The sequence below is a fragment of the Odontesthes bonariensis genome, chromosome 24, assembly GCF_027942865.1.
Source record: "Odontesthes bonariensis isolate fOdoBon6 chromosome 24, fOdoBon6.hap1, whole genome shotgun sequence".
Taxonomy (NCBI): Eukaryota; Metazoa; Chordata; class Actinopteri; order Atheriniformes; family Atherinopsidae; genus Odontesthes; species Odontesthes bonariensis.
The window spans coordinates 6668924-6688097 of NC_134529.1; the positions used below are offsets into that span (position 1 = coordinate 6668924).

At 40.6% G+C, this 19174-nt stretch overlaps 2 protein-coding genes across 2 annotated transcripts; both read left to right on the plus strand.

The window, feature by feature from the left end:
- Positions 1–754: 754 nt before the first annotated feature.
- crip2l (cysteine-rich protein 2-like) lies at positions 755–10748 on the plus strand. The gene is made up of 8 exons (XM_075459229.1): positions 755–954; positions 5090–5184; positions 7656–7713; positions 7823–7954; positions 8195–8263; positions 8394–8488; positions 9713–9770; positions 10170–10748. Exons 1-8 carry the CDS (start codon positions 912–914, stop codon positions 10232–10234), a joined length of 615 nt encoding a protein of 204 aa, XP_075315344.1. The 5' UTR covers positions 755–911; the 3' UTR covers positions 10235–10748.
- A 4282-nt stretch (positions 10749–15030) lies between these two features.
- LOC142375012 (proline-rich nuclear receptor coactivator 1-like) lies at positions 15031–18876 on the plus strand. Its single transcript, XM_075458916.1, has 2 exons — positions 15031–15690; positions 16562–18876. Exons 1-2 carry the CDS (start codon positions 15343–15345, stop codon positions 17030–17032), a joined length of 819 nt encoding a protein of 272 aa, XP_075315031.1. The 5' UTR covers positions 15031–15342; the 3' UTR covers positions 17033–18876.
- The last annotated feature ends 298 nt before the right edge of the window (positions 18877–19174 follow it).

Below are 19174 nucleotides of genomic sequence, written 5' to 3' on the forward strand. Positions count from 1 at the left end.
CTGTAACAGGTGCGGCTATCGCTAGGTGGCTGAACGCATTGATATGAAGGGAGGCAAAAATAGCACCAAACGATTGTGAGGTCTGACTTTTTCCTGGACAACGATTTTGTGATGCAAATGTATTACTCTTTTGAACAAATATTGTTTTGAGAAGCAAAACGCTTTATTTTCAGGACCCCAGCAAACTAGCCGGACTACCTTCATCAGCACCAAAACTCAGCTGGAACTCTGCTCACAGGACGCAGCAGGGGGTAAGAAAATGTTCATAAATGATATTGCTAATAGGGGATGTCACACAGCTTCATGTCAAAAAAGGAGAACTATCCCTTTAATAATGTTCTTTCTAGAAGATTAAAGGAGAAGTTCAGTTTTTTTTACGCTATCTAGATCCGGGTATATCCATATATTGAGGCATTGGCCAATGCCCCGTTCACTCCCGTTATATGGATATACGCAGATCTAAATAGTGTCCGAAGGACCCTGACTTTCACCAAACTGTTATCGGTGAGTAGATGAACGTATTTTATGCCAGAAACAAGGTCCAGGTTTAAAAAAAAACAAAAAACGAACTTCTCCTTTAACAGGTGTCCAGCTTCAGGATCCAGTGAAGTGGAGTAAGTGCATGTATGACTCTGATCCTGAAAAGCGTCATGACACCAGAGGAGATAACATCAAAGCACATTTCCATCTACTTGTAGGGAGGGAGCCGGATGATGTCACCGTTAGGGAGGAGTCATACATGTGCAGGAGAGGGAGCAGAGGGTGGATGTGAGTCTCCTCATTGTCATCAAATCAGCAGCAGCATCCTCAGAGGTGTGTCTGCACAACCGGAGCTGCAGACAGACAGACAGACAGACAGACAGGCCGCCGCCGGACCGACGAGAAACCGACTCCGTCAGCTCACTCTGATCATGGCGTCAAAATGCCCAAAATGCGACAAGACGGTGTATTTCGGTGAGTGCATGTTTGCTGTGCAGCCGCTGCAGAGGCCGCCCCAGGGGCGATGCCTCCCTGCTCTGTGGGAGGTGTAGCCTCTCATCAGACTGAGGACATCCTAACCTGAAAATAAAGTCTAGTCTATGCTCCTTAAATCGCCTCATTGTTTCTAATCAATGACGCGTGTTTTCGGTGTGTTTTTTCGGAACCATACAGCCTCACCACAGTTAGATTCCCCCTATTGAATGAAAAGGGGCTTTCTTTTATCAAGCCTATTGTGTCTCACAGACTCAGCCAGTAAAACTTATAGCCATAGGTTAGTTGGATTTATTTTATAATACTTTACAAATAGTAATATGAGGCGATTTTATTAATCTTATTTTCAAGAAAAAGTTCATATTTGAACAATATTACTGCAATTAGAATAATATGGACAAAATTAATGCAATTATGACTGAAAACATGTTTCTTTCATACGTTTCTTTCTTGGAAGTATTGATAATCCTTTGAAAATAAACAGTATTATAGGATATATTCACTATAAACACATGTATTTGTTAAGGGTCACTTCAGTTTTTTTTTTATTTTGTATTTTTGCACTGGGGTAGAGATGCAGTTTGTACTGGTGTTGAGCCATTTTTCCTCTGAGCTTGTCAGTGCTGAATGTGGACAGACTATGTAATGGAAACCTTAATTCTAAATGACGTCAACCATCTTGAGCATCTCTGCATAGCACTTTCTTTATTACTTTTTAGCATTTACATCAGTATTTTTTTTTTGTAGCTTTGTTGTTCTAATAATAGCCAATCAGACAAGCATCAGTCAACTTAATCTCCATATTACTGATATTTCTATCCATAGCCACATAATGAGAATGTCTTATAAGATCTATACACAGATGAACTTACGGTGCTCTACATTCAGATATGAAGCATTGTTACTCCTGTGAGGTAATGAGATACCTTCACTTGATTCATAAAAGGCCTCCGGTTGCATTAACATGCATAAAGCTAAATTTAGAAAAGATATGTCTTTGAATTCTCAGTCTGACTGAAACATCAAAAGCCTGTTGTGGCCTGCAGCCGATGCTGCTCACAGAGAAGTTCCAACGAAAGGAACATTGTGCCCACGCTGTGTAATACAAAGCTGAAAGTCCCAGAAGGAATATTATATTAGTACAATAAAATGTCACTTGTGTTCACTGCTGAGCCCCCACAGATATTTTACCAGATCGGATGTGAAGTGAAAGTGACAGTTTCTTTGCAAAACTGATTCAAAAATGTCTCAGCTGCAGAGCCACAGACTCTATCAGACAACTGCTCTGCATCAGCACAGCCCAGATCCAGCAATAATGGCTGCGCTTCGGATAAGATTACAAAGAGCCATTAACAGACCTGTTTGCTGGTGCTCATCAGTAAACTGTGTTATCTCCAATCTTGTGAAAGAAATCCCTGATGAACGCCTTTAGGTCCAGGTAGAATGAGCTTCTTTCTCCTGGCTGCAGGCAGTACTCTTGAATGCCCAGTTTGTGTTTTACTTGACAGAAAATAGGCCTCTTGTCATTTTGGAGCCACCCCATATTGGCATGGTAAATAATTAATTGATTGCACATTTGCTGTATGGATCGATTATCTTATTGTTCTTTCTCCTTGGTTTCCCTGGAGAGCAGCAGCCGAACCCCACCCTGCTGCACCCTGAACCAAACCATGCTGCTCTCTGCTCCTTGCTCTGAATGCATTTCCCCTTGCAGTTCTCATCCTTTTTGTGTTATTACTGAGGAAAAGTGTAAGCTAGGTAATAGCTTGAATGCTTTATGGTATTTAACACTTGCCAGACTTCTAGCTTCAAAGTTATCACCTTTAAGTTGGCCTTTAAAGTTATTTTCTTTTGTTGCATTTAATGCAAAAATCTGAATTTTTATGTGATTTAAACTTGTTTTTAATGGGAGAAAGATTGTAAAAAATACAGTTGCATTATTTAAAAAAAAAAAAGCACCAAACAGTGGCTTCATATTCTTACAGTTCCAGTGTTCATAAATAAGAGCATTCATTTATGGCTGTACAGCTGTTGCACACACACGTCCTCCTCCATCACCACAAAGTACTCGCAGCGTGCTGCAGTGACTCGCTGTCACATAGCACACTGACAGGCTGGCCAGCCAGTGATTCTGAACAGGAAGTGTCACATTGTATCAGGCTCACTGTATCTGTTGTGATATTTTGGGAGGAGAAGAAACAGATAAACTGTTGAAAACCTTCTCCTTCCCTCTCTCCATTCATCTGCCTCTAACAAAAGTCTCTGTGACTGGAGCCAATGGCTTTCTTCTTTGGAGCTTTTCAAAATGTATTTTTAGAGAGTCACAAAGGGAGAGGTTATAGACTTTTTCATTTTGATGAAAGAAGCAGTGAAATGATATTCAGTCCTGAACTTATACTATGTAATATTTCTACAGTTACACAAAAAAACACATGCCTTAAAGGTGCATAACTGAAACAGTTTGCTTAGTATTGATGGTGGAAACATGGAGAAGCTCTGCTTTTAATCCAGTCCAAAAATAACAAGTCCATCTATCAGCCTGTCCAACTTGTTTTGACTAAGAAATAGACCAGCGCACGACCTTAAAATAGCAAATATTTGTCTGTTTTTGTACAAATTCAGTGAGATTTGATAAAGTAGCCACTTAGAATTGCTCCCAGTCAAAATCCAACCAGTTTCCAACCAATTTCAGCCGTACACATTGCAGACATTGGACCGGTGTGTTGTGCATGCATGAAGCAGCTGGCCATTCTAAGTGGCTTTATCTGTAATTACTTAGCATTCTCTGTGCTTGTGGGCAAACTTTTGGACAGCTATGCTGCACTGAACTACATATTAGTAGCCACTTGGACTAGTTCTCCTGCAGAGGAGCAAAGAGGAGTCAGTCTTCTTATCTAACTAAATAAGAAACAAGGAGGCAAGATCAGTTTCAGGGTCACAATTTATGGTTACAACACTTTGTGTCTTTCACGTCTGACAGATGGGAGAACAAACAGCATCTCCATAAAAAGGTTGAATTGGTATGAAAATGGAAATATCTGAGTCATCACACTGCCCTTTAGCATGCTGTGGAAAGAATGCGCTTTAGGCTGATATGAACTCTTAAGTGCCCATTAAGTGTTTTCTATCACTTAGACAGTCTGCACTGTGCACAGCTGCTCTGTCATAATTCAGATTGCTGCTCATGTCTTCGACCCAGGATGAGTCAAACATGCTGGCTGTTGTACTTTAAAGCTGAAGCGCAAAGTAAATGTAATGTCTCTTGTGAACCCATATATAGTTGCATCTGTACACACTTTAGATGAGGACTGTAAAATATGACTCCATGGAGAATGAAAATGAAAAATAGCTTTACATTCCGTCCAAAGTCACAAAAAGGCTAAAGCTAAAGCAGAGCCGTGGGTTCAACACATGCAGGAACTAATTACAGACTAATTTTATCATGTATGACAGCTAAGATGCGAAGCAAACTCAAACTGGCATATGAATAATGTTAGGTGGGGAGTGTGTGCACTGCAGGAGTGATGAGCTGAATGTAGAGCGAAAGATCAGATCATCACAGGTGGGAAAGGGCAGAGAGGTGGCAGTGAAAAGGTCTGAAATGACAGCACAGGGCTCTTCTCATTTCTCTGGAAGCTCCTCATGATCATAACGTGTCACCTTACTTCCTTCATTCGAGTTTACTCGACACGTTTTAACTCGTCTCAGCATGGGAGAGGAAGATTCACAGAAGCACTTCATACAAGAAGAAGGGATTGTGAATGCTTGGACTGGATGAATGACTGAATAAAAGAATGGAAAAATAGACCAGCATACAGTAGCTGCTGGTGAAAGGTTGCACTCTGTGGAGGAGTGCTTTCATTTGTGCACCAAAAGAGAAAAAAAACAACACTACTTTTTCTGTGAGCTGAATCTGGCGCATTAGGAAGGCTTTTTCCACTCTAACTAACCCTAACCCTAAAATTATATTCAGCTTAGACTCCTTTAAATTACCTAAGATAAGACAGACAGTTTTTAGAAGATGTAAGTTCCGTAAAATAATAGTAATAGTTTGATTAAAGTGTGTTTTCTGTATAATTTTAGTTTGTCATGTTCATTTTTTTATTGCTTTCTTCAGCGGAGAAGGTGTCCTCTTTAGGAAAAGACTGGCACAAGTTCTGTCTGAAATGTGAGCGCTGCAGCAAGACTTTGAATCCAGGAGGCCATGCTGAGGTAAGAGGAAACGACACGGGAATTACTGTATATTATACCCAGAAGACTCGAATCTCATTACAATTTATGAGGTGGCATTATGTGCTGTTTTCAAAGTAACTATATTAAATGTTAATGATACCATTTTATTAACATTATATTAACATATATTAACACTTTTTATCTTTTTTGTCTTGTTTTAATATCAGTGAAACAATTAAATATGCAGTATAAACGAATAACAGAACAGTTACTATTGCAGCTTTTCATCCCTCTGTCTTTCTCTCTGGTGACAGAAGATGAAAGAAGATCAATTGTGGTTAAACCAAATGATATCCTGACCATCAGTCTCAGACATTTCAATAAGACCTCAGGATATTGTGTCAACTCGTTGAAAATAAACGGCATAATCTGTGTTTTAGCTGCCTGAATCCAGCCAGGAAACATAGAGGTGGTTCTGTGCTGCTTGAGCAGCTATATCGTGGCATTATCAGGGTCTTATAATAGAACAGCACGTTGGGATTGCTTTTGAGGAGTAGTTAACTATAATTGTTAAAAACTGATTTAAAAGGGCACACTGGGGATTTGGAACACTTGGATTGGCCTCCTTAATCACCAGATCTCAACATATTTGAACTTCTTTGGTGCGTTTTGGAGCAGAAAGTAAGGAACTTCTTCCTGTGCCATCATCTTTGAGAGAGCTGCAATAGATTCTGCTTGGAAGTAGAGTGTAAGTAAACTAATAGATAGATAACTATGACTGTGATTGGTAATATAATAACCTGCAGTCAGAGTCTGTAAGCCTTTTCCAGTGGTTTAAGAGTTTATGTGAAAAGGCAGAGGTATAGATGTTTTGGCCTTCAGGAGGAGAAAACACAACCACAGCTGGGAGATGTGGGTTTCCTTAAAGTATTGTCTGGTTTGTGGCAGGTGTTTACGCTCGGTGTGTTAACTTAAAGGCGGGGTAGGGGATCTTTTTCTGGAACATTTTTTTACAAATTGCTTGAAATACTCTTCACACCCCCATTGCAACCAATTAATTAAAAGTTTTGACACAAATATGAAAAGTTTTAGTGGCCTCTAGAACGTACAATCTAGGAAAAACAGTATCCAATCATTGTGAACGGACCATTCACAATGATTGGATTCTGATGCCGTCTATCAAACTGCAATCTGCTCCTCCCTCCCCCCCTCCCCCCCTCCCTGTGCGCGTACCCTGCTCCGTGAACGAATTACGCGTCCAGAAGCTTGGCAGGAAGCTAAACTAGAGCCAGCTTGGCTAGCACCTAGCATTATTAAACGTATAGTTAGCATAAACTAAATACTAAATACTAAATACTAAATACGGCAACGATCGATGCTTGCTGTCAGAACAGCGCTCGTGCACCTTCGTGCTCGTGCGCGTTCATGTACTCTAGAGGCGTGCCTTCGGGGGGAAAGTGAAGAAAAGGGTTGGGACTTTTTACCAGTGTATTTTCAAAATGCAGCTTCGCTGGACTCAAAATCCAGGATCTCCTACCCTACCTTTAAGTGACAAATGATGCAGCTGATTCCAGTCATCACATCCAGATCACTTCCAACATTTGTTGCCCGTGTAGTTGAACTTTGTTAAAGTTGATCCACGACATGATTGTTTGTTCAAATGAACTTTGACATAAATCTGGAATAAATGAGCCCATCTTCAGTTCAGTTTGTTGCCTGTACAAGTTGTCACACTCATGTTCATGACAAACCTAGCTGATACAACACTGCATATGATGTTAACAGCTCAGCTGTTGGGATATTCACAGCAGTGTTATCATATTACATTGTTTCAGGGACTTCCACCATCTTTTAACAGTTTTTTTAACAAGGAAAGGATGTACAGTGAATCACAGCTGAGGTGACAACAATAGTGAAGAACTCCTAACTTAGTGACAACAGTATGGTCAGAACAGGGTAAATCTGTTTGTAAATGCACTGACTACAGCCTGTATATGCAGCCAGAAGCAGAATGTTACACACTAAAATGACTGAAAAGCATGACTGGAATGCCTGCTTTATGGATTGTTTTTTTTTACTGAACTGAATAAAGCTGTTACGTAAAATGTTAATGACACCAATGTCTGGATGACAAATGGCTAGTACTTTAGATGACACACTGCTGCATATTTTCTGTCTGACCAAGGTTATACATAGACAGTCAGCTAAGGATGTTTTCCTAAAAAATACATTTATCTCTATTACTATAAACAACACAGTTAGCAACAAAGACTGTGATCTGTCTAGCCCCCTGGTTTCATAGAGACCAGAGGGGACTGAGGCTTATTTTAGCTCCTTTGACTTGTGTTATGAATTGATTTGAACAAAGAAAACAACAGAAAGGAGATTCATCTCAAACACCTAAAAACGCGTCCTTCATTTGTTTGTTATCTGACACTGGTATGGGCTCAAAACAAAAAAGTTCTAAAATCTCAAATTCATGCTTACTGTCTCCTTCTCACGTTGTACAGCATGATGGGACGCCTTACTGCCACAAGCCGTGCTACGCCACCCTCTTTGGACCCAAAGGTGCCGTTTCTTCTTGTCTCACAAAAAGAAACCCCTTTGCTACAGCTTAATCATTCCCATCATTTCCAAGTTTGCAATTGCCCCGATTGTTCTATTGTGTGCGTTTCAGGTGTGAACATCGGCGGAGCTGGCTCCTACGTGTACGACGCTCCTGTCAACGAAGCCCCTGCAGCCGTTTCCATGGAAACTGATGCCAAACCGGAGCAGGAGAAAAAAGCCCCCGCACGGGGACCAGTGAAGGGTGAGAAATATGTAGAGCAGAAATAGAAAAGTGGTCACGTGTCAGCAGAACAAATTTAGTCTGAAAAATAGCTTCTGTAGAAGGATTAGCTTTTGGTGTCTGGGCCAGTTTTTTGCTCCGATCGTTTAAATGGGTTTAGAACATGTTTCCAAACTAAAAATGATTTATTTGTGACTGAATTTTTCAACAAACAGTTCAAAGAAAACTTAGAAATGAATCTGAGTCAGTGTCATTTTCCAGCTGCAAGCTTCTCGTCTTTCTCTGGAGGACCCAACATCTGCCCCAGATGCAACAAGACGGTATATTTTGGTGAGCAGATTGATGTCCTCATATTTCACTTGCACCATCCCAGTGTCAGAATGTGCGTACGTGACTAAGTGGGGTGGTTGCCGTGGTGACTGTCTCCATGGTGGCTTTCCTGTGTGCATTTTTTGTGCAGCTGAGAAGGTATCGTCTCTGGGGAAGAACTGGCACCGGCCATGCCTGCGCTGTGAGAGATGCAGTAAGACCCTGGCTCCAGGCAGCCATGCTGAGGTGAGATATGGGGGGTTTAACTCAAGCTTAAAAAGTTGGAAATCCTAGGAAAGTACTTTTATCAGTGCATAGGTGCAGGGATGTTAGTTGTTTTGTTTTTAAAAGGTGGCAAAAAGTGTTAAATGTGGACAATTTAGTCACGATTTCAGAATATTGCTGTGAAAGTGCAAGAAAAGATAATTTCCTCGTAAAGCATCTCCTTATCAGAGACTCATTACTGCTTTTATTAAACTATACAGCAACTTATCTGTAAAATTTGTCTGTCATTGAATCATGCATTTGTTTTACCGTATTTGATGGGCAGACATGTCTTGATTTTGTAAGCTGACTTATGTCAGTTTGCAAGGTACCCAAGAGGGAACTCATGAGCTTCTCCTTCATCTTATGGTGAATCCTGGATCTCTTTGTGTCCGGTTGTCTTCAGTATTTAAATTCAACTTCACTGTGTCATGAGGAGATGTTGCTTTGGTACGAAGTCAGCTGTGAAAGCATTTTAGTTTATGGTTAAAACAATAACCCCAAATGAGCTGTAGTTTAGATCATCTAAGAGCATCTAAGAGCATCTAAGAGCATCTAAGAGCATCTATAGGGCATTGTTAAGCACAATGTGGAGATGTAATTGTGTCATCTTTCTTTTAATGTCCTCAGTGTTGTCCATCTCATCAATAGTCAGCATACTGAATAAACATTTCAGTCAGCTGAAAGCACACATGCCTGCGTCCCAGCATGTAAGGTGCATGTAAGGAATGTAAAATAGGTACTTCAGGCATGTAGACACTGAGCACATGTGTGTAAAAACATAACATAACCTACATGCGAAGCGTAGACATCGTACTTATTTGTGGTTTATAGACATTTTAAATAGCAGCGTGGTGCTATTTAACCTGGTGACTGCACTGCAAAGCTGAAGTGGACATTTATCAGTTTTTCTAGCACTCATAGAAGAATGCCTAAGAAGAGAGTTTTAGACAAATTTAAGAGAAAAAACAAACTCAGTGTGCAATTTATACATAAATGTTACCATTTGATTCACCTTGCTACAAGCTAATTCACATTTCATGTCCCCTGGCAGTCCTTTGTGAGTTTTTATTTATTTTTCTTCTGTTTCTTTACTGAGATAAATGCTGATTTTACAATGTATGTCGTTGAAAGTGAAAATTTGAAAGTAATGACAGCATAAATTCCCAGTTGAAAGAATTAAGATGATCTCTTCTCATGTTGCAGCACGATGGACAGCCTTACTGCCACAAACCATGCTACGCTGTGCTGTTTGGACCCAAAGGTATGATGTCGCTAAAACTGTCAGTGCAGCACAGAGACGCTGTTTAAAAAGATAGATGCTTTTCCCCACAAACAATGATCTGAAGGAAGTCCATTTAGAGCGTCAAACGTTCCACAGAAGAGCCACAACTTTGTGGCTTAGAGGTGTCAGACTCGGTATGAAAAGTCAGAGGCAGGAAACCCTAATACTCTCACCAATAGCATCACTAATATTGATATCTATTTAATATTTTCAAGTTATATAGACCAAAGATCATTGTTTGTAGGTGAAGATACTGTTTCGTAATCATAGAGATCCCAGTTCACAGCACAGAAATCCTCATAAATCCAGAAAACCAGTTCTTATAACTCAAAAGCTTATTTATTCTGAATCTCCCTTTAAAGTTGTGCTCTGTCTCAGGTGTTAACACTGGAGGTGTCGGCAGCTACATCTACGATGACCCGGAAGCTGAGGCGCAGCCTTAAACCCTCCCGCTGCTTCCGAACACACACCTCCAGGACGTTCTGTGTCGTTGATTTGCCTTCAATGCTCATTGTGACAAATGATACATACTGCACTCACAGGGATGGATACTTAGATATTTATGTTGTATTTGTATATTGTTTATATATCTATTTTTTGTACTGAAACAAACCTTTAATATGTCCTCCCATGAGAGTTTCAGATTTCTCTTTAAGTTTATCGGTTCTCTTTGCCAAATAGTTATTAACCTATGAAAGTAGTGGATTAAAGCTCCCGTGTTCTTCCTTCTTGGTAGTTTTTTGGACATTTGTGCACTTACAACATGTACTGTATGAGAACAAAAAGTACCAGCCCACCTTTCTATCGTCTGTGTTTTTGAACAAGTTTATCTTGGTTTTAGTAAGAGGTACAGTGTAGTAAAGATTCACGCAGAGACGTGCATTTTTCTAAATGTCATCAGGGCTCATCAGCTGTTGATCACGTTTTCTACAATAAAACTGTGTGATAGCAAACCTGCGTTCAGTGTCGGTGGATTTTTACTTGTTCATCCAAACTGTTACAAAACATCAGGAGGGTTAATTAGGGACCGAGCAGTGAAACTGCAAGGACCCTATTGTATCTGTAAGGTTAATTAGGGACCGAGCAGTGAAACTGCAAGGACCCTATTGTATCTGTAAGGATTATTATTCCGTCTTCTTCTTCGTCTTCTGCGAGCGCCACCTGCCAGTCGACGACATGAAAGAATCTAAACTTTATATTTTTGGGAGTCGCTCATTGACTCTGGACCCCCCCCTTATAATGATTAAAAATGGTCCCCGCAATAGGATTAGTTTCGCGTGGGACAACGAAATTCGGTACACTCATTCATCATACCCAGACGCACAAAAAAGTCTCTGCCGCCATGGTCCCACATCCACAGGAAGGCGGCCATTTTGGATGGAAAGTGCGTTTATGTGCCATTTTTGACCGATTCCACGCCTTGCATATGATCTAACAGATTTAATGCTACAGACTTCAAACTTGGCCAGGTTACTCTTAAGACATGGGGGGAAAAATCATGGAGAAACTTTTTCAAACCTCAAAGGGAGTAAGCGTGGCGATGCCTCAAAATTCGATGACTCCATCACTCGCCACAAAAAATGAAGTCGCTTATAACTCCCACATACATTATCCAATCTGTCCCAAACTTCATACGGTGAATGCTGGACCCAGCCTGAACGCGTACATATAATCATAGTGACATCCACCTATAGCGCCACCTGCTGGTGGTTGGAAACGTCTTTTTTTCTCCACACCTCGCATTTGATCGAACACACGTCATGCCTGACGACCTCGTACGTATGTAAATGGTATCGTGTGTGGGTGGAGCAAAATGGCTCAGTGGTGCCCCCTACAATACTTAAAAATGGTCCCCGCATTGGGGTTAGTTTTGCGTGGGACGACGAGATTCGGTACACTCATTCACAATGCCCAGACGCATAAAAAAGTCTCATGCCGCCATGGTCCCACGTCTACAGAAAGACGGCCATTTTGGATGGAAAGTGCGTTTTGGTGCCATTTTTGCCCGATTCCACATATGATCGAACTAGTCCTACAGATTTAATGGTACAGGCTTCAAACTTAGCCAGGTTACTCTTAAGAAATGGGGGGAAAAATTAATTGAAAAACCTTTCCAAACTCTGAACGGTGTGGGCGTGGCCAGGCGGTGAAAATCATGTGATGGCGTTTGTGATTTGAAAGCCTTTTCATCATCGCAAAGTCATGAAACTTGGCACACACGTCCACCCTGACGACCTCGTACGTATGTAAAGTTTATCGTGTGTGGGCGGATCAAAATGGCTCAGTGGCGCCCCCTAGAATTTTTCAAAAACCCCTCTGCATTGGGGTTATTATGTGCTATCTCGGTCCCGCATACAGCTGCTTGCAGCTTTATAGTTTTTCTTCTGCTTGTTAAAAGTGAAGTGGCCAGTTTGTTTTAAGCCCCAACGCACCCAAGCTACGACACAGGCCTGCAACAGGGGTTTTAGGTGATTATAGAGACTGTTGTGGACCTGGTGTGTGTGTGTGTGTGTGTGTGTGTGTGTGTGTGTGTGTGTGTGTGTGTGTGTGTGTGTGTGTGTGTGTGTGTGAGAGTGCGTATGGGTCCATCAAATTTGGTATTTAATGTTTTGCTTCATTTTATTTGATGTTTTGAAAATAAGAGACTGAATAACAGTAAAACCGGGTACTACTTCTGTTAAATATTAACACTCTCACTATACCCAAGTGATTTATTTATAGGTACATGAGGCGGGTGTTACATAATATACTCTTAATATACTCAATCTTTCATTTTTTTCTATCTATTTTCAACCCCTTTGTTTCTATTTATCCCCCTTTTCCTCTTATTGCTGTTTATCTTATTATATTACTGCTGTTTTGAATCACTTTGATCCTTTTAAAGTCTTGATATCGTTTTGAAAGTACTGTTCTCGAAATACACATACCTTATACTTCCCTTTCTTCAGAGGTTACACTTTTAATTGCAGGACTTGTATTTTTTTACAGTGTGTCAATGGCAAGCTGCTTTAACCTTGAATAAAATCTGTGATTACTTCCCATAAACCTCTAACATAATTCCTCTCGGTTGAAATTACACTCGTACTGGTCAGAGCCGTGGTTGCAGACATCTACAGTTACATCTTTTCTGATCAGAAATTGTATTTTAAGATGTCTTTAACTTAGCTGGCACTTGTGGAAACCATGTTAAAGATGCATAAAATCTTCAGAAAGTCTAAGTGATCATTATTCGTGCTCATTAACAGGTCGAATGCTCCATTTAGATAACCGTTGTGTTCGTTTGTTTGAGAGAAGATGCACAAACTCCAAGTCGAGCTCAGAATTTATTTAAAGGTTCAGGTTCCACAGCGCTGTGGACCTCTCTGCCAGGCAGTCTGATCAGAAAAAGCCTACCACTCTTTCTCTAAACACACTTTTATATTACCATAGAAATATGATGTTGGTCCATAAGTCGGGGAGGAGCCGTGGTTTAGACTTGGCTTTCCCTGATTGGTCCTTGGTCCGATACTTTTCCACTATAGGCCTCATCCCACCTGTTTGGACTCCCCCTGTAAGCATGTAGTGTTTTAACCCTTCACACCGTGGGGTCGATGCTTGTTCCCTTCAAAAAGGAGCGTATCAACTCTGAATAAGCACAATGATCAAGATGACTTTATTGTCATGTAGTCATTGTCACACGAAATTTCTCCTCCAGTTAACTAACAGTGACTGCTGAGTTCTTCTCAAATTGATTGATTGATTTTTTTTTTATTATTTATTTAGTTTGATTTATTATTATTAGTTAGTAGTAGTATTTTTATTAGAATTGGTATTATTGTTATTGCTGTTGTTAATATACAATCGTTATAAAAAATAATGATTTTTTTTTAGCTACTTGACTAATTTGAATTTCCCCATTGGGGGATGAATAAAGTATTTTTCTATTCTATTCTTTTCTCCACATTGAACCCATCCAGGTTGGCAGCTGTTGAACACACACATGCACAGGGTCACACACTCATGGAGACAGATGCCGTGCACACTGGAGCGGTGGGCAGCCAATCACAGCGCCCGGGGAGCATGGGGGTACGGTGCCTTGCACCTCGGCCGTGAGGAGGACTGCCACCCCTCCAGCTGTCAGTTCACCAATCTGTGAGCAGTGAGAGTGGGAATCGAACCGCCAACCTTCAGGACGACCCACCCTCACCACTGAGCCACGGCCGCAGAGGCATAAATAAGCATAAATATGTCCAGTAAAAGGTGATATTAAACCCTCAACAATATCAAAGATACCTGATTTGTGCTTGAAAGAATAACTTTGGAAGAGAATTACCTTTTAATTGACACATAAAACCGTTTCTTATTTTGATAACAACCCAAACGAGTGTGTAATTTAGTTTTTTTTTTATTATAATTGATTCTATTTAAACACATAAATCAATACAATGATGATTTGTGAAGGAACATATCTTCATGTTCTGATCTGAATGACACTGTTAACAGCTGAGAGAACAATGCACTGATGCTTTCAGGCAGTTGTTCAGGATGAAAAGATACAGATGAACAAAAGTTATATGAATTTGAATCATATTTTATTGATGACATAATATGATGTATATTAACCAAATAACTCGTAGCCAATCAGAATATGAAACGTCACTACCAGGATCCAGCAGGTACCGCCCCTTATGGGAAATCAGGGGTCCCGGAAGAGAAGACTGTCAAGTTGAAAAGAATAACACCAACAGTTAGAAGAGTTTCCCTGCAAAATAATTGTTTAAAATTGTTATTATTATCATTACCATTAGAAAGGTATATAAATGAGTCACTTAGGGTGGTTTCTCAAGAACTCGAACATGAATTTATTTAGCAGTACTTTTACTTCCACGAATCTTCTGATAGCAGCTTGGAAACAAACAAAGAAAAATTAGATGAGTTTACCATCTATAGTGAGGAAGAATTAGTTACAACCTGTCTAAGAGTAGTAGCTGGTAATGGAGAAAATAAGAGTTAGAAGTTTGATTAAACTGTATGAAATCTTCTTTAAAGGCACATCTCATTAGGCAACAAAGATGGGGATGAAAATGTATTTATCTGACTCTGTGTTATATAAATGTCAGAATACCACGTAAGTGAAAAGATTTTTTATTTAAATTTAACAGCCAGACAGATAGATAAATAGAATAACCAATTTTTCAATACATTGTCATATTTTGAAGGGTACAGCCGGAAGTTCTATGTTTTATTATGGCTAATTACATGTCATTTGTGCCACTTCCGTTTTTAGATCACAATAACGTCGAAGCGCCATCTCGGTCAAAGTCGTCCGACGATATTTTAGCTGTAGCAATAACAGAAAACCCACAGCTTTACATTCAGAAGCTTTCGAGACGACGGTACACCGTTAAAGGGTTATTTTCTGACTTCAGACTCCTCGAAAACGACAGTGCATTTAGCTTCTTAGCTTTGTAGCTAACTGCTAGCCCGCAGATAGCTTGTGACGTTGTTTGCTGAAACTGTTCAGCTGCAGAGGTGTTTCACAGTCTGTTTATGTTTCCGTCACTGCAAAGACATGTTGGAAGGATCTCCTGCACACGGCGATGAAGCCAATGTCGGCAATGTCGAAAACAACAACCCGTGGTCGTTGATTTCCGGCAACGAAAGGGTCAACACGGGCAACAAAACGAAACAGGCGCTGCTGAAGAAAGGGGGGAGGAAACTGCGGACGACGGCGGCGGCGCCGCTGCATCACCAGAAACCCCCCAGACACTGCCCCAACATCCGCCTATCCGACCACAACAACAACAGCCTGACGGCCTCGTCTGCACACAGACCCGCAGCTCAGTCTGGCACCCAGCACCCTGCGGGTACTCAGACCCTGCTGACCCTCCATCATGTCAAACAGGGAGCCAAGAGAGAGGTAACTCAACAGTTTACAGAGAGTGTTATGTGGCCTTCTCAGAAACAACCATCTACCTTTAGGTTTGCATGCCTAATTAAGTAAATATTGTGGCACAAAGTGGCTGTATTGTCAGCCATATATCAGATCTGTTTAATTCTGGAAGCACACAATATTTTATGTCCTTACAGATTCAATTGAAACATCATTAAACATCAGATTTAATATTCTTCTGGTGGGTTTTCAGTTTGAGAAGATAATTGTAGATTGACAGTCTTATTCACATCACTTTGAATTGTTTTGTGAAGATACCTGCAGACAAGTCTTTACTGGATGTTGGGAAACTATTTCAAATGTATTTCTGGAACAGATGAAACTAAATAGAGGCATTGCCTTAAACTCCGTAGGTGTGAAGTGAAGAGTTGTGGAACAAGACTAACTTCTTCTTTTCCGGGGCTGATTCAGACGGAAAAAAAATTCCCAGGTTGTGAAAGACAATAGATGAGAGGAAGTACCGGATTTTGCAATAGCCAAAGTGACTCCTGAGAATTTTTTTATTGTGTATCTGTTGATGTGATTTCAGTCGAAACTGAATCTGTAGAAGTTACTTTATCTACAGTATACAGTATCTTTACTATATCTTTAAAATGGGTTTGAAAAACACGGTGGAGGAAATTCACAATACTGACACGTTTGGTTGCCACTAGATTAAAAGAAAGTAAAAGTAAAAGTTCACTTTAAATCCGATGATATGGTACAGAAGAAAAAAAAAGGGTTATTTTACTATTCGGTTTTCACTGTCAACATCATGATGTAAATCTAAGTTGATCGAGAATGATGGTCGAATTATTGTTGCCATACAGTTGGATTGATAATGGTTTCTGTTTTGTAGCTGCTGAAATCCAAAGGGAACCGATCGGAGCGAGGGGCTGTCCAACCAGGAGGGCAGCCAGCCCGCAACCTGCCCAGACACGATCAAATCGCCCACAACGTTAACACCCGGAGCCACAAACCCAAGCAGAACCAGACCCCCACTGCTTCTCCCTCCACCAAGAAGAATGATAACCGCACCCCAAAGAAGCCCTCGTCTTCCCACCTGCCTCAACCTGGAGAGCAAAAGAAACCCCTCCATGCCTCAAACAATGTGAAGATTATCAACAGTCCCCCTGCCCAAGATATCCCAGAATACCTCAAAGATGGTGAAAAAGTTTATGCTGGAGCCAGGTTCAGCGAGCCACCCTCACCCAGTGTCTTACCTAAACCTCCCAGTCACTGGGTCGGAGAAGACGAGCCTCAACAGAGCAACCAAAGCCGGGAGCAAATGACTGTTCATTTAAAGTCGCTGCTTAAGGTTCAAGAATAACCGCGAGACATAATCTGGAGTGTTAAATTGGCGCTGACCTGCAGGATGTGCGGTTTGCAAATAAATGCAATTGGAAAATGATTCATAAGATAAATGGAGATTGGCCTGTAACACTGCAATATAATGTATAATGAGTTTTTATTCACCGCATTACAGTTTCCCATGAGCCGACACGCTGCTTGCATTTGTGAACATTTTGGAAACGCTGTGTTGCTGCTTGAAATGGGACTGACGCGCCGTGTTTGTCAGAAGGTTGTGTTTGTGTTGCTGAGTCTGTGATTGGGAAGAGTCGGACATCATTTCCAGCAGCAACGCAGTCGGTGTTCCAGGTTTCCGTCGCACGAAGCGATGACGGCAGCCACGTGTGTGTGACTTTTTAAGAGCTCGTGTAAATGTACATAATATATTGTAAACATATATTTGTGTATATTTTTCTTGTTGTTTTAACTGAGATTCTAGTTTTGTTACTGAGGATTTTCCAAAAAAAAAAAAGATTAAGGAAAAAAAACAAAGGTCCCCTGCGAACTGAGGCACTTTGTAACATCTCTGTCTGCGTGACAACACTGTGGATTTAAGAAAGACTTTTCTTCCGGATTTGCAATGAAAACTAAAATGGAGAAGGTTCGGACACCCAAGCTTTATGTTCCACGTTCGACCAGCCAGCTCTCAGGCCCTGACTGGGTCACGTTTCAAAATGGTTCGGACAGCGGACGCGTCAGAACGTGGCAGCTAAAAAGGTTCTTCCCCTTCCCTGAGCAGGGGTCCAGCTGGTGGAAAGGCAAATCAGGGACTGAGAAACCTACAAGGATGTTGAAGCTTCAGCAGCCGAGGAAGAAGATGGTATAATGGGAAAATTCACCATCCAGCGTCCACACAGAGCGCTTTTTCTTGAACTTGTTTTGCACTGATGCTTCCACATGAAGCTGGATGATTCGTTGTCTCTCTCTGTTTTTCCACCCCATTGTATTTTTAAAGCAGGGCCCCGACTGAGTCGTCTCAGTCAGCCGTGGGGAGCAGCCATATGTGCATCGCTCCCGGCTCCATTTGTCAATTTAAATGTCACAACAGACAAACTAATCAGCCAGTGACAGACAGAGAGAGTCATTTTCAGACGCACCAGTTCAGTTTACATCACTGTGAACCAGTAATTACACAAAACAAGGCACTTCGATATGTTACTGGTAGATTTAGTCTCTTGTAAAGCTGTTTTTTTTTTTTGTAATTTAATGGCATTTTCTAGAGAAAAGAGAGCTTCATTAATCAGTTGGTTCATCTAATGATAGGGATTGTTGCAGAGTATCAGAAGAGATGAAACACAAAGTTTGTTTTAATGCTTCTGTGTTTCAGCATCGATGGAGATTTAACATAAACACAGTTGTGTTACCTTAGGTTTGTTTTCTATGAGCTAATTCAGCTTCATGTGGACGCAGTTCTTCTTGTATGTCACATGTTGGAAGGGGACTTGTTTTCTTTTTATATACCTCCTCTTTAACGTACATTAATGTTTACTGAGAGTACATTTTGTCTTGAGTGTGACCCGGATCATATTTTGTCTGATTATGTCCCACGAGTTTTTTTTCTTTCTTCTACTTTACGTTGATGGTGGAGACGGGCAGCTGCGGGATCTGGTTTTCCACCTCTGTGACGTCGCTTTCATGGAAAATTGTATTAATGTAGCAGACTTTTTTACATTTTATTGCAGTGTTTCACAATCATTTTGTTCCAGTTAAGAGAAGATGCTCAATAACATATCTCCATGCAACAATTTTGGAAGTTAAATGTGTTTTACAAAGTCTTTGATATCCAGATTAATAAAATTGGCATTGAAATATTGGTTACCTCTACGATAGTCTGTGTCTGTGTTCATTACAAGGAGAGAGAGCTGGAAACATTTTTGGCCTATGAGTATATTTCAAATAGAAGATGCAGGTATTTTACTGTAGTAATAATTTAACTCCTAAGGCCAAAGTTTTGCATAAACTTGATGCTTAGCGGCTGATATCTGAGGCAATTGGAAGCACAACAAATCTAAACTGGTCCTGTTATGTATCTTAAGAGTCACCTATTCCAAACACTCAAGTGTGGTCAAATGTTTAACTCACAGTAACAAACAGTACAACATGTTTAGGTTAACATATAAAG

Bases quoted from the DNA above. Each gene is read 5' to 3' on its own strand.
- crip2l (XM_075459229.1), top strand. From the start codon at position 912: ATGGCGTCAAAATGCCCAAAATGCGACAAGACGGTGTATTTCG. The intron at 955-5,089 runs GTGAGTGCATGT...TGCTTTCTTCAG, and splicing joins CGACAAGACGGTGTATTTCG to CGGAGAAGGTGTCCTCTTTA. The intron at 8,489-9,712 runs GTGAGATATGGG...CTCATGTTGCAG, and splicing joins CTCCAGGCAGCCATGCTGAG to CACGATGGACAGCCTTACTG.
- LOC142375012 (XM_075458916.1), top strand. From the start codon at position 15,343: ATGTTGGAAGGATCTCCTGCACACGGCGATGAAGCCAATGTCGGCAAT. The intron at 15,691-16,561 runs GTAACTCAACAG...TCTGTTTTGTAG, and splicing joins AACAGGGAGCCAAGAGAGAG to CTGCTGAAATCCAAAGGGAA.